The sequence below is a fragment of the Microcaecilia unicolor genome, chromosome 4 (genome assembly GCF_901765095.1).
Source record: "Microcaecilia unicolor chromosome 4, aMicUni1.1, whole genome shotgun sequence".
Taxonomy (NCBI): domain Eukaryota; kingdom Metazoa; phylum Chordata; class Amphibia; order Gymnophiona; family Siphonopidae; genus Microcaecilia; species Microcaecilia unicolor.
Window position 1 is genome coordinate 11,117,471 of NC_044034.1, and position 13,246 is coordinate 11,130,716.

Consider the following 13,246-nt stretch of genomic DNA (forward strand, 5'->3'; position numbering starts at 1 on the left):
AAGAGGGAAGAGTAGTGCCCGACTTACCCCACTACCTCCTTCGATTATCGGACCGATGGATCGGTTTGTGAGCCAGCAGGGAACTACAAAGCAGATCGGGAGAGGGCCCTTAATGGACGCCGCTGTATCGGAGGACTCGATGGCGTCCTCTGGGCTGGAGACAACTTTGAGCCCCGATCATAGAGCTCCGCCCCCGCAACCGCCGATCACAAGTTCGCCGCTTCAGGGAGAGCGGGGCCTGGCGCAAGAACGCACGGTACCTGCACTGGGTGGCCAGTTTCAACTAGACGAGGCGGGACGAACAAGATCGAGTGAAGAAGCAGGGGAAAAAGACGAGAGCGGACAGCTGGTGGAAGACTGGGAGCGCATATTTCCGGCGGAGCTGACTAACAAACCAGAGGAGGTAACTTTAGATTCCCTATGGGAATTAATGTCCCAATTGGGGAAATTATTTCTTGTACAAGCAGTTAAAGGATCTCAGAATTTAAAACTCTTAGAACAAAGGGTGGAACAGAACGAAAATACTCAACAAGTTTTGGTAAATCGCATGGATAAGTTAGAACAAGAAACAAAAAAAATTGAAAACCTTCAAATGACTATGGTAAAAGACATTACAAATCTAAGACTGAAAGCTGAAATGTATGAGAACCATATGAGAAACCTTAACTTGAGATTCATAAATTTCCCAAGAATTCAGATGATTCAACCGGCTGAAATGCTGAAAAGATACTTGCGGGAAAATCTGGGAATTCCTCAGGAGAATATTCCACCCTTTACTAAAGTATATTACCTTCCTAACAAAAATACTATTCAACAAAATCAACAGGAACAAAGACTTGAAAATTTAACACAATTTCTAGAGACTTCAGACACTGAATTAGCCACAGCGGCCACTTTGGTGGCAACTGTGGCTTTGCCACATGATAAACAGTGGCTGTTCTCAATGTTTTTTCAACATAGGGACACACTGTTTTTGGGTTTAAAAATTTCCTTGTTTCCTGATCTCTCTAGAGAAACTCAACGTAAACGAAAACAGTTCCTTATTATGAAACCAGCAATTCAGCAGTTAGGAGGGGTATTCTTTCTGAGGTATCCATGTAAATGTATTGTTAGGATTGACTCTGTTAAATATGTTTTCCTAGAACCCCACCAGCTGTCGGCATTTATTGCGTCTAAAAGATCTTCTAGTTAGCTTTAGAAATTTAGCACTCCCTTCATAAGTGTTCTTTCTTATAATTATTTCCTTGTTTTTCCTCTTAATTTTAAAATCTTGGATTCCTTTGTTAGGACTTGAGTGTTTTGTTAGAATATTTCCATTTGGAATAATGGTAATATTGAATTTTGAAGTTTACCTGTTTGAATTATAATTGTAGAGAACACTATCCTTCAAGTTGTATCTTGAATAACAGTATGTAAAAATATAAATAAATAATAATAAAAAAAAAAAAATAATTCTTTCATATAGAGGAGGGGGGTGTTAAAAAATGATAGGCCCCGGGTGTCAAATACGCTACGTACGCCACTGGTCCCACCCGCCCTCTGTCGTCGACCGTCCGCCACCGGGCCGGGCCCCCTGCATTGAAATCACAGTGCCTCTCACCTCCGTGTGAAAGCGCTGCAGGCAGCAGATCATCTCCCTTCGGGCCTCCTTCCCTCCCTCGTCTGACGTAACTTCCGTGTAGGGGGTCGGGTTGAGAAGGAGTGGCAATGACTTCGGGGGAGGGGGGGAGCTTGTCCCGGGCCCGGCCCAGTCTCTCGGCGGCCCTGACTCCCACTTCTGACCTCCCCACTGAGTCCTGGTTCTGTTCCACACCAAGCTCCACTTTCTTTATGGGCTCTGCGTGGACCTGTGATCCTGAACATCATGCACCCATGCACACATTTCTGGGTTTGTCAGGGCTCCTGTTATGGGCCCACTGGTGCTCAAGTTGGTTTCCCAGACTCACTCCAACATGGCCAGTCAGCTGCCACACTTTTGAGCCCAGCACGGCCCCAAATCGAGCCAATGTTTTCCCCAGTGGGCCTAGAACTTACTTCTTACTCTGCTTCCCCACACCAGAGACCCTTTCAGTTCTCAGGACCAGGCTACTGCTCCAATTCCTGCCCCCTAACAGGCCCCAGTGCAACACAGCCCTGCAGCCATCCTTCCTGGCACCACAACAGCCCCAGAGACCCCCACTCTACACTGCTGGACTCCCTCAAGCCTGAGCCCAGTGCTCCTTTCCCATTTTGTAGCCCACACCACACTACCTCTCTGCAAGAAATACAATGTTACAATTTTCCTTTGTTCCACTTACAGATTCAGAATCCGCCTGTTCTCAGCCAATAAGGAACCAAGAAATAGTTTCCATGCAGTAACAAGGCAGATTGAATTCCATTATCCAATTTAGTATTATTTATTATTATTCAATTGCCCTCCCCTTGTCCCTTCCTTCCTTCTCACCCATCACTTCCCTCACCCGTAACTGTCTTGTCTGTCTGTATTATTTAGATTGTAAGCTCTTTTGGGCAGGGACTGTCTCTTTGTGTCAGGTGTTCAGCGCTGCGTGCGTCTAGTAGCGCTATACAAATGCTAATAATAATAATAATGATGATATTATTCTCTTATTCAGGTGATTCAGGGGATTGATATAGTGAGAGGAACAAAAACCCTGCAGAAACTGGCTCAGAAGGAGACACAGACACCCACCTTCAGCTCTTCAGCTTTCTTCTCTTCAGTAGATTTAAACTTCAGAAGATCTTCCAGATCCTTTCTCAGAGGTTCCAGGTGCATTTTAAGTTTTTCCTGTGAACATTAAACATCATTGATTAGCATGTGATTATTTTTATAACCACAATTTCAGACTTGACTGTAAATGTGAGATGTCCCTTCCAATTTAGATCGTTTCTTTGAAATAACTGAATTCTGAGGGGTCAATATTCAAAGTGATATAACCAGGCAGGATAGGCTGCTGCCTGGTTAAATCGTGCTAAACTGGCCATGAGCCAATATTAAACAGCACTTAACCCAACAGTGCCACTGAATATTGGCAAAAGTTCTGTCCAGGCAGAGGAGGGGTGAAACGGGGGTAGAGTCAGGGTGGAGCTGAGAGATAAGCGGGCACCAGTGATATTCAGTTCCAGAGGCAGATGCATCAAGCAAACGTTAAAAAATCTAAATCGTTAAAGTCCCTAATGATTTTTAAAAAACGAAGAATGCACCCAAAAAACAAGTCACACATGCTCGGATCAGTATTGAAAAGTACAATGTATCAAAGAATCGTAATCCACGTCGGTAATCGGCCCCTAAAGCATGTGCAGAGGAGCCAAGCCTTATGTTAGCTGCTCTGCGCATGCCACAAACAGTCAAAACACAAGCACATGGCTCCCAAATCAAAACAAAAATAAAAAGGGTCGGGAGGGGGCAAAGGCGCTCGTCAGGAGTGTCCTGTATGGCCGTCCTTGCCCCCCCCCCCGCCCGAGGTCGCCATTCCCCCCCCCCCCCCCGCTTCCCTCTGCATTATAAATTAAAAAGCAAAACATACCTTTAGCAGCCCTGGCCCCCCTCCCTTCCTCACTACTCTGTCTCCCCTCAGCTCCGCCTCCTGACATCCTCCGCCCTGTGCCCCGCCCCCTCTTGGGGTCGTCGCCGCCATTCCCCCCCATCCACTGGGCCCCCTCCCTCTTACTGGGCCCGTGCAGCCCCTCTCTCCTCTGTCCGAAGGCGCTGCATGGGCAAGAACAAAAACTGATGCCTGTCTTCGCCCAGCTTCGGTCGCGCGTCTCTCTCCTCCTGGGCCTGCCCCCGTCTTTAAGATAACTGAATTCTGATGGGTCAATATTCAAAGTGATATAACCAGGCAGGATAGGCTTCTGCCTGGTTAAACTAAACTGGCCATGAGCCAATATTTTTTTTTTTTTTTTTTTTTGTATGAAGTCTTTATTAATAGACAATATAGCAATCCAGTAAAGTATGACAAGATAATTCTCGAGTCCTGATACATAATACTGAACAGAAATCAGAGAGAACATAGTGGAAAATACATTATGCAGTTAACAACACAGTGCTAAGTCCATATTCCCGGTCCCGGCTACAGAAAAACTAATAGACCTGAACAGCGAGGCCATAATAACTTCAAGGTTTATGAAACTTTTATCAAAGGATAACAGGTCCCAATCCCCTTCCCCCCTCATTCCCCCCTCCCTCCCATTCCGGACTTGCATCTTTAATTCTCCTGCCTACTTCATTTATGAGTATAGCGGAGGTAAGCATCCCATGTTGAGCGCCACTTAGGCGTTAGGTTTCGTCTTTCAGCCATGAGCCGCTCCATCTCGCAAACATACCCCATCTTTCGGAGTCATCTATCCAGTGATGGGACCACTGGTAGTTTCCAAGTGGCTGCTATTACAATTCTAGCTGCACACGTGGCATAGCGCAAAAGAGCCTGTTGGGTGGGAGAAAATCCCACCACTTTTGCCGAAAAAAGGAAAATGGTTGGATGCCAGGGAATCGTCCGACCCAGCCAAATCTGCAGCCTACTTCGGACCATTTTCCAAAAGGCTCTAATCTTCCTGCAATGCCACCAGATATGACCCATGGTTCCCTTGATACCACAACCCCTCCAGCACAAGCCCGACAGAGCAGGGTAAATGCGCTGAAGGCGTTCCGGTGGCCATGAGCCAATATTAAACAGCACTTAACCCAACAGTGCCACTGAATATTGGCAAAAGTTCTGTCCAAGCAGTGGAGGGGTGAAACGGGGGCAGAGTCAGGGTGGAACTGAGCGATATGCAGGCACCAGTAATATTCAGGCCCAGATGCACTAAACGTTTTTCATCGTTAAATGAGCCCTTAAGGAAGAATTTCCGATCCTTTCCATGCACTAAAGCCTATTTTTCGACGGTAGTAGCAGCTAACGAAAACGGAATGGAGATGAGCAATTAGTGTGAAAACCCCATTGAAACGACATGCACTAACCTTTTCCGATTGCCTTTACGCAGGAAAAAGGCAGGAAAACTAACGAGAGGTCTGGACCTCTCGTTAGGACAGCTCTGTGCCAGGAAAAAGTGTTAAGTGAAAAAATAAACAAACTTTGAGCCAATCCCAGCGCATTAGCAGAGCTAAAAGCGCTGTGATTGGTCCAAAGGACCTCAGAAAACACATAAAAAAATAAAAATAAAAAAAGGATCGGGAGGGGACAAGGGCGCTCATCAGGAGCGTCCTGTACGGACGGCCTTGCCCCCCCCCCCCCGCTGCTCCCCACTTTCCGCCGCTCCCCCCACCCCGAAAAAGCAAACTTCTAGAAGCCCCTGCCCCCCTCCCTTCCTCACTACTCTCTCACCTCAGCTCCGCCTCCCGACATCCTCCGTCTGTGCCCCGCCCCCTTTTGGGGTCGTCGCCGCCATTCCCCTCCTCCATCGGGCCCCCCTCCCTCTTACCGGGCCCGTGCAGCGCCTCTCTCCTCTGTCCGAAGGCGCTGCACGGGCAAGAAGAAAGCTGAATCAGCTGATGCCTGCCTTCGCGATGGAGCGTCTTTCTCCTCCTGGCCCCGCCCCTGTCTGACGTCAGTAACCTACGTAGGTTACTGACGTCAGACAGGGGAGGGCCCAGGAGGAGAAAGACGCTCTATCGAAGCTAGGCGAAGGCAGGCATCAGCTGATTCAGCTTTCTTCTTGCCCGTGCAGCGCCCTCGGACAGAGGAGAGAGGCGCTGCACGGGCCCGGTAAGAGGAAGGGGGGCCCGATGGAGGAGGGGAATGGCGGCGACGACCCCAAAAGGGGGCGGGGCACAGACGGAGGATGTCGGAAGGCGGAGCTGAGGTGAGAGAGTAGTGAGGAAGGGAGGGGGGCAGGGGCTTCTAGAAGTTTGCTTTTTCGGGGTGGGGGAGCGGCGGAAAGTGGGGAGCAGCGGGGGGGGGGGGGGGCAAGGCCGTCCGTACAGGACGCTCCTGATGAGTGCCCTTGCCCCCTCCCGATCCTTTTTTTATTTTTATTTTGATTTGGGAGCCATGTGCTTGCGATTTGACTGTGTTTTGAACGTTTCTGGCATGCGCAGAGCAGCCAGCATAACGCTTGGCTGCTTTGCGCATGCTTTACGAGCCGATTACCGACGGGGATTGGTGCATCGTTCTTTCCAATACCGCACCAAAATTTTTGGGGCTGTGTTTTTGGAGCATGCTTCGTTATTTGAAATTCGGTAAAGGTTTTAACGTTTCTGATTTTTTTACGTTTGCTTGATGCATCTACCCCTCAGTTCCAGTGCCCCATATCTAACCAGGTAAACTGAACCATGAACAAGGTGTCCTAACCAGGGATTTGGACTATCTCAAGGGTGGATAGGTGAGAGCATAATTAGGCAGGACTAGGTGGGAAACGAGATTAAGAAAAGAGTTCTTTGTATTCAGAAAGGCCAAACTGAAGAAATGTGTTTTTAGAAGACTTGTAAAAGTTAGGTAATCAGCTGTAAACTTGATTGATTTAGGAAGAGAATTTTGGTGCCTTGATAGGAGAAATTAGCAGAGTGAATTGTTTTATATATCACATTCTTACAGATAGGGAAATGTAAGACAAGATGAAACAGCATTACGAGGGGGTAATTCAATAAGATTATTCATTAGTATTATTATCATCTGTTTAGGTTCTTGGGTACAGCATGGAGTATTGGCAATACCTGTATTCCTTCTGGGAGCCACAACTCACAGGCTGAATATTGACCCCTGAATGTATATGGAAGATGCCTGAATAGACAGCAGCCAGGGTTCAAGTTTTGATGATTGATCTTACTACTCATATGCTTCAAAATGCTGCTAATTCAACACTGTTTAGTTTTATGGGAATGAAAAGGTAAATTTTCAGTAATTTCATTAAATACTCACACCTTCATCTCTCAGCTTCCTCTATAGAGTTCATGGTGTGAGATTTGTGACCCCAGGACACACACTGTGATACTAAAGATACCGACACACAGCTTGGATTCCTACACAGCCTCCACTATGGGGGAAAGGGAAATGGGACTTGATAGACCACTTTCCTATGGTTTTTGCAACTACATTCAAAGCAGTTTACATAGTATATTCACTCAGGTACTTATTTGTAGGTTAAGTGACTTGCCGAGAGTCACAAGGAGCTGAGACCCATTTAATCCCTACCCCTTTCAGTGTGAACAGAGGCACCAGTTGACTCAGGTAAAGCATTAACGTCCCTTCGGAGGGATTATAATACCAAACACTGTCAAAAAAGCAAGTGATGTGTTAAAAATGTAGCGAGAGTGTTAACCCTCTATCAGAGAAAACATAATATCCGTAGGGTTGTCAACCAGCCAGTGCCAGTGTTGATTTTCTACCAAATTCCGTCATCCACCTTCTTCAGCCACTGCTGATGCTGCCAAAGGTCTGCAGTCATAGAAGCATTTACTTCCACCAGGACTTGTTGCATCTTCCATTCTTCCCATGGGAGGGTGGGAAGAGAGGATGAGGGGCTGGAGCACAGAAGAAGTGGTAACATAGTAAATGACGGCAGATAAAGACCTGTACTGTCCAACATCGATCAATAATTGTAACAGGAGTGGAGGAGTGGCCTAGTGGTTAGGGTGGTGGACTTGGGTCCTGGGGAACTGAGGAACTGAGTTCGATTCCCACTTCAGGCACAGGCAGCTCCTTGTCACTCTGGGCAAGTCACTTAACCCTCCATTGCCACATTGAGCCTGCCATGTGGGAAAGCGCAGGGTACAAATGTAACAAAAATAAAATAGATACTATTGGAGATTCTACATGGAATGTTGCTATTCCACTAGCAATATTCCATGTAGAAGGCTGCGCAGGCTTCTGTTTCTGTGAGTCTGACGTCCTGCACGTACTCACAGAAGCAGAAGCCTGCGCGGCCACATTGGTGATCTGCAAGGGCCGACTAGTGGAATAGCAACATTCCACGTAGAATCTCAAATAGTAGCAACAGTGGAGGAGTGGCCTAGTGGTTAGGGTGGTGGACTTTGGTCCTGAGGAACTGAGTTCGATTCCCACTTCAGGCACAGGCAGCTCCTTCTGACTCTGGGCAAGTCACTTAACCCTCCATTGCCCCATGTAAGCCGCATTGAGCCTGCCATGAGTGGGAAAGCGCAGGGTACAAATGTAACAAAACAGAAAAAAAAAAACTGCAACACATCACCACTCTATTTTATATTCTAACTGGTTTCCTTCTATGCCTATTATCCTATTCTCCATGTAACTCCAACTATAACTTTTTACTCTGGAATGGTGAATGCCATAACGGAACATTGTAAGCCACACTGAGCCTGCAAAAAGGTGGGAAAATGTGGGATACAAACGCAACAAATAATAATAATAATCCAGTCTGCCCAACAAGATAAACTCATTTTACATGGTATGTGATACTGAGTTTGATTTCTCCTTGCCTTTCTCAGGGCACAGACCGTAAAAGTCTACCCAGCATTTGTCTTGTACTAAGTTCTGAAGCTAACCTCAAAGCCCCTTAAAATTTACACTCCAACTCATCCCTATCTATTCAGTCATGATCAGGGCCTAGACCGTAGAAGTCTGCCCAGCTCCCGTTTTCTTTCCCAATTACCGGCGTCGCCACCCAAACTCCGCTAAGATTCCAGGAAACCATTCCTTCTAAACAGGATTCCTTTGTGTTTATCCCACGCATGTTTGAATTCCATTACCGAAGCGGCAGCGGCGGCAAGGGGAGCAGGAGCAACGCGATGGCGCCCCGGTGTAAGGCGCCAAAGGATACAGAACAGGTCAGCAGCAGAAGACTGAGCCTGCAGCCCTCCTCCGATTCCTACCTCCATCCACTGGCACAGCCCCCAGGGTTGCGGAGTCTCTGCACCCCGGGCAAATGCTTCGGAGCACCAGACTGTCCTGATAACACTGCAAATAGAGCGATCAGGGCGGCTGTGGCGGTGTAAGGTGCTGGAACAACACACCGAAAGCAACCCGGAGACAGGCTCCGAGGACCTCAGAGCAGACCCACACCAGTAATCGAGACTACTACCTCTCCTCTAACTCCTACTTCCAATCACAAACACAGCCCCGGGCAGCGCTTTAAACATCAGGTTACTTACGTCAGACGAGGGCGGGCCCAGGAGGGACGTCCGAAGACTCGGTGAAGAGGCGATCAGCTGTTCTTCTTGCCCGTGCAGCACCTTCACACAGAGGTGAGAGGCGCTGCGGGGGCCCGGTAAGACGGAGGGGGGGGGCCGGTGGATGGGGGGAGCGCCAGCAACGACCTCAGGGGGGCGGCGGGGGTGGGGCACAGGGGCAGAAGATGGTAGGAGGCGGAGCTGGGGAGGAAGAGAGGAAGAGAAGGGGGCCGGGGCAGCTTAAAGTTGGATTTTTTATTAGTGCAGGATTTTTTATTAATGCAGGAGGAAGCGGGGAGCAGTGGCGACCTAAAAGGGGGGCAAGGCCATCCATAAAGGACGCTCCTGACGAGCGCCTTTGCTCCCTCCCGATCGTTAGGTTTCCCGTAGTTTTCCATCGTTAGGGCAAGCGGAAAACTTTAGTGTATCTCATTTCAATAGGGTTTCTACACAATTTGCTCATCTGCATTCCGTTTTCGTTTGCTGCTACCGTCGTCGTCGTCGTCGAAAATTGGGCTTTAATGCATGCCAGGTTAGGAAAACTGTTCGTTAAAGTTTAGTTTAGTGCATCTTGCCCTGAATGATTACTGTGGGGCAGAGGACCCTTTCAGGGTGCCTGAAGGAGCCTTCTGCACTGCATATGATTAGGCCGGGGATGTTGGGTTTGTGATGAGAGAGGACTTGTGTGGATTGGCCAAACTGAAAAGGTAAATTGATCTTATGGCTTTGAGTGAATCAGTCTGACATTGAGTGGTCTGCACACAAGTGAGCATTTAGCTAGAGAAGCAATACTGCTGACCTGATTGCACATGACTCTGTGAAAACTCCAGTGAAGTCTAAAACCAATATTCAAGCACCAGAATCCCTGCCTAACACATTCCAAAGAGCAATTAAGCTAAATACCCTAGCATTGTCTCCCAACCTCTCCCTGTGCGCCAACTGGCCAGCAAGCAAAGACAGTCAGCCACACATGTGACATCCCCCCTCCCCCCCCAACAATTACCTGAAAGCGCCTTGCAGTCCCCCCTCCCTGCCTCCAGACAAACCCTAGAAGCGGGATTCTCTGGGCTAAGAAGGTGTGAAGCATTAACTGCTGGCCTGGGAGATAGATCAAAGAAAGACCCTGACTCAGAGCTACTGTCCTCCTCCAGCTCCCCTGCTCTTTAACTTAAGTTTGTTTTTCACTTTTGTTTCTTTTTCCAAAAGTTTGTCAGAATTTGAAGTCACAATGATTGAATATTTTAACACCCAACAGAAAGGACTTAACAAGGATCTGGGGTTCCTAGCCCATTATAAACCATAAAGCTGTATGTCTCTGTTGATCACCCCACCCCTCACCTACCCACACCCATCCTGTTAGAATATTAATGATATGCTTTGATGCCCCCATGCATACCTCCTACCCACCCCCTCCTCCCACCCTGTCAGACTGTCATAGTAATGCTTGAATGTTTTCACTTATATACACTGTCAGCTAGCACATTTGCTTATTTCCGATCTGAGGAAGAAGGGCAACCTTCGAAAGCTAATCAAGAAATGTATTAAGTTATGTCCAATAAAAAAGGTATCATCTTATTTTCTTTTCCATGTTTTATTTTGTTTGATTTCTATTGATAACCTTAAGAGTGGACTAACACGGCTACCACACTCCTCTAATTTGTGATAATAAAGAAACTGACACACACCTTGTATTCCAGCACAGCCTTCAAAAGAAAATGGGACTTGATAAAGCACTTTTCTATGGTTTTTGCAACTACATTCAAAGCAGTTTACATAGTATATACAGATACTTATTTGTACCTGGGGCAATAGAGGGTTAAGTAACTTGCCAGGAGCTGCAGTGGGAATTGAACCCAGTTCACCAGAACCAAAGTCTGCTGCACTAACCACTAGGCAACTCCTCCACTATGGGAATCACAGTGCGATATCAGTGACCCCAGGACACACTGTTATACTAAAGCTACTGACACTCACCTTGTATTCCTGCACAGCCTCCTCTATGGGGCTCACGGTGTGAGATCTGTGATCTCTGGACTCTCTACAAATCAGGTTCTGATCCTCTTCACAAAACAGCTTCAGTTTCTCTTCATGCTTCTCACACAGATTCGCCTCTTTGGGTCCCACTGAACACTGACTGAGCTTTTTCACCATTTCTGTAATATTTACCAGCTGCCTGTTAGGTCTGAGGTTTCTCTGCTGAGTGGTTTCCCTACACTGGGGACAGGGGAAGTCTGTGTCTCTCCCCTCCCAGCTCTGAGTGATACAGGAGCGGCAGAAGTTGTGTCCACAGTCTATGGTCACTGGATCTGTGAAATAATCCAGACAGATAGAACAAGAAGCTTCATCTCGCAGACTCTCAGCAGGGTTTGCAGCAGCCATGCTTCTTACAGGAAATGATTATGAGCAGTAATTCAGTTTCTGTTTCACATCTTAAAATAGGATGTTTGTCAAAGACTGTGTAATTTGAAGACACCAGGGCTGTCTGCCCTCCTTCCTGTCTCCTAGTTCCTCCCTTTTTTTCCCCAGTTACAGAGACCCAGGGGGGTCTGGGACTCATGAGGCTAAAGGTAACAAAGGGATACAGCGGGATTCATTTTTTTCTTTGCCCAGTCCTTTACATGTGGACATTTGACATATTATCCTCCAAAATAAATGTTTTTAGAAGAAGACAGCTGATGTACTTAACACTGAGGATTATTGTCCCGGGATCCTCCTATTTCCTTATGATTATGTCAGTGGCGTAGCCACAGGTGGGCCTAGGTGGGCTGAGGCCCACCTAGTTAGGGCTGAGGCCCACCCAACAGTAGCACATGTTTAGCGGTAGCTGTTGGGGATCCCAAGCTCCACAAGCTGAAGACTTCCCCGATGATAACAAAAATGCTGCTCTCTACAATACTGGCACCTGCACATGCTCCGTTTTCAGTGCATGCCTGCTGCAGACTGCTAAGGTGGAGGGAAGCATTTTCCCGCTAGCTGAGATATTTTTTTGGTGTGTGCGGGGGAGGGAGAACACTTGGTGCCCACCCACTCCTTGCCTAGGCCCACCCAAAATCTGCTGTCTGGCTTCGCCCCTGGATTATGTCACAGGGGACATAACTTAGCGGCTCTGGCGTTCTTCTCAAGCTTAAAATAAGGTTTAATGACAGAAGGACCGCTACTACTACTTAACATTTCTAGAGCGCTACTAGGGTTACGCAGCGCTGTACAGTTTAACAATGAAGGACGTTGTTAAACTGTGAAAACTGCTTACAGTATGTATGCAGCGATCACCAGCCATAACCCAGCGCTGCACAAATCTTTTTGAAGGTTAAACAAAGAGGTGCAATAGACTGGAGTGGAAGTGAGTCTAATCTCTGTTTCCAAAATAGGTGGGAAAATGTGGGATACAAGTGCAATTAAACAAATAAATAAATAAATTTACTTATCTCTGTTTCCACTCTCCCACGCGGCCGTCATTGCCATACACTCGAAAAACAGCAAGCGAACCTATGAGCTGCTGCAAGGAGGTTTAATAGACAAGAGTGGAAGTGAACCTATCTAGTCCACTGTAAGCAAGGAAGCCAATTTGGTTAATCTCTGTTTCCACTCTCCCACGCGGCCATCATTGCCATACACTCAAATCCCAGCAAGCGAACCTATGAGCTGCAGCAAGGAGCTTTAATAGACAAGAGTGGAAGTGAACCTATCTAGTCCACTGTAAGCAAGGAAGCCAATTTGGTTAATCTCTGTTTCCACTCCCCCACGCGGCCGTCATTGCCATACACTCGAAAAACAGCAAGCGAACCTATGAGCTGCTGCAAGGAGGTTTAATAGACAAGAGTGGAAGTGAACCTATCTAGTCCACTGTAAGCAAGGAAGCCAATTTGGTTAATCTCTGTTTCCACTCTCCCACGCGGCCGTCATTGCAATACACTCGAAAAACAGCAAGTGAACCTATGAGCTGCTACAAGGAGGTTTAATAGACAAGAGTGGAAGTGAACCTATCTAGTCCACTGTAAGCAAGGAAGCCAATTTGGTTAATCTCTGTTTCCTCTCCCCCACGCGGCCATCATTGCCATACACTCAAATCCCAGCAAGCGAACCTATGAGCTGCAGCAAGGAGCTTTAATAGACAAGAGTGGAAGTGAACCTATCTAGTCCACTGTAAGCAAGGAAGCCAATTTGGTT

General features: G+C 47.3%; 3 protein-coding genes across 3 annotated transcripts in view; 1 reads left to right on the forward strand and 2 right to left on the reverse strand.

Moving 5' to 3' along the window:
* The window catches only part of LOC115468279 (E3 ubiquitin-protein ligase TRIM39-like), a 1,086,936-nt gene extending 1,075,453 nt beyond the window's left edge, over window positions 1-11,483 (reverse strand). Inside the window, exons 1-2 of the mRNA XM_030199872.1 lie at window positions 11,054-11,483; window positions 2,690-2,785 (exon numbers count right to left, since the gene is read on the reverse strand). Of these exons, the coding sequence (XP_030055732.1) occupies window positions 2,690-2,785; window positions 11,054-11,458 (501 nt within the window). The 5' untranslated portion in view covers window positions 11,459-11,483. The remainder of the gene's footprint in view (window positions 1-2,689; window positions 2,786-11,053) is intronic.
* The window catches only part of LOC115468286 (E3 ubiquitin-protein ligase TRIM39-like), an 875,973-nt gene that overhangs the window by 443,377 nt on the left and 419,350 nt on the right, over window positions 1-13,246 (forward strand). The window lies entirely within an intron of this gene.
* The window catches only part of LOC115468283 (E3 ubiquitin-protein ligase TRIM39-like), a 572,298-nt gene that overhangs the window by 260,578 nt on the left and 298,474 nt on the right, over window positions 1-13,246 (reverse strand). The gene's annotated exons all lie outside the window — the stretch shown is intronic.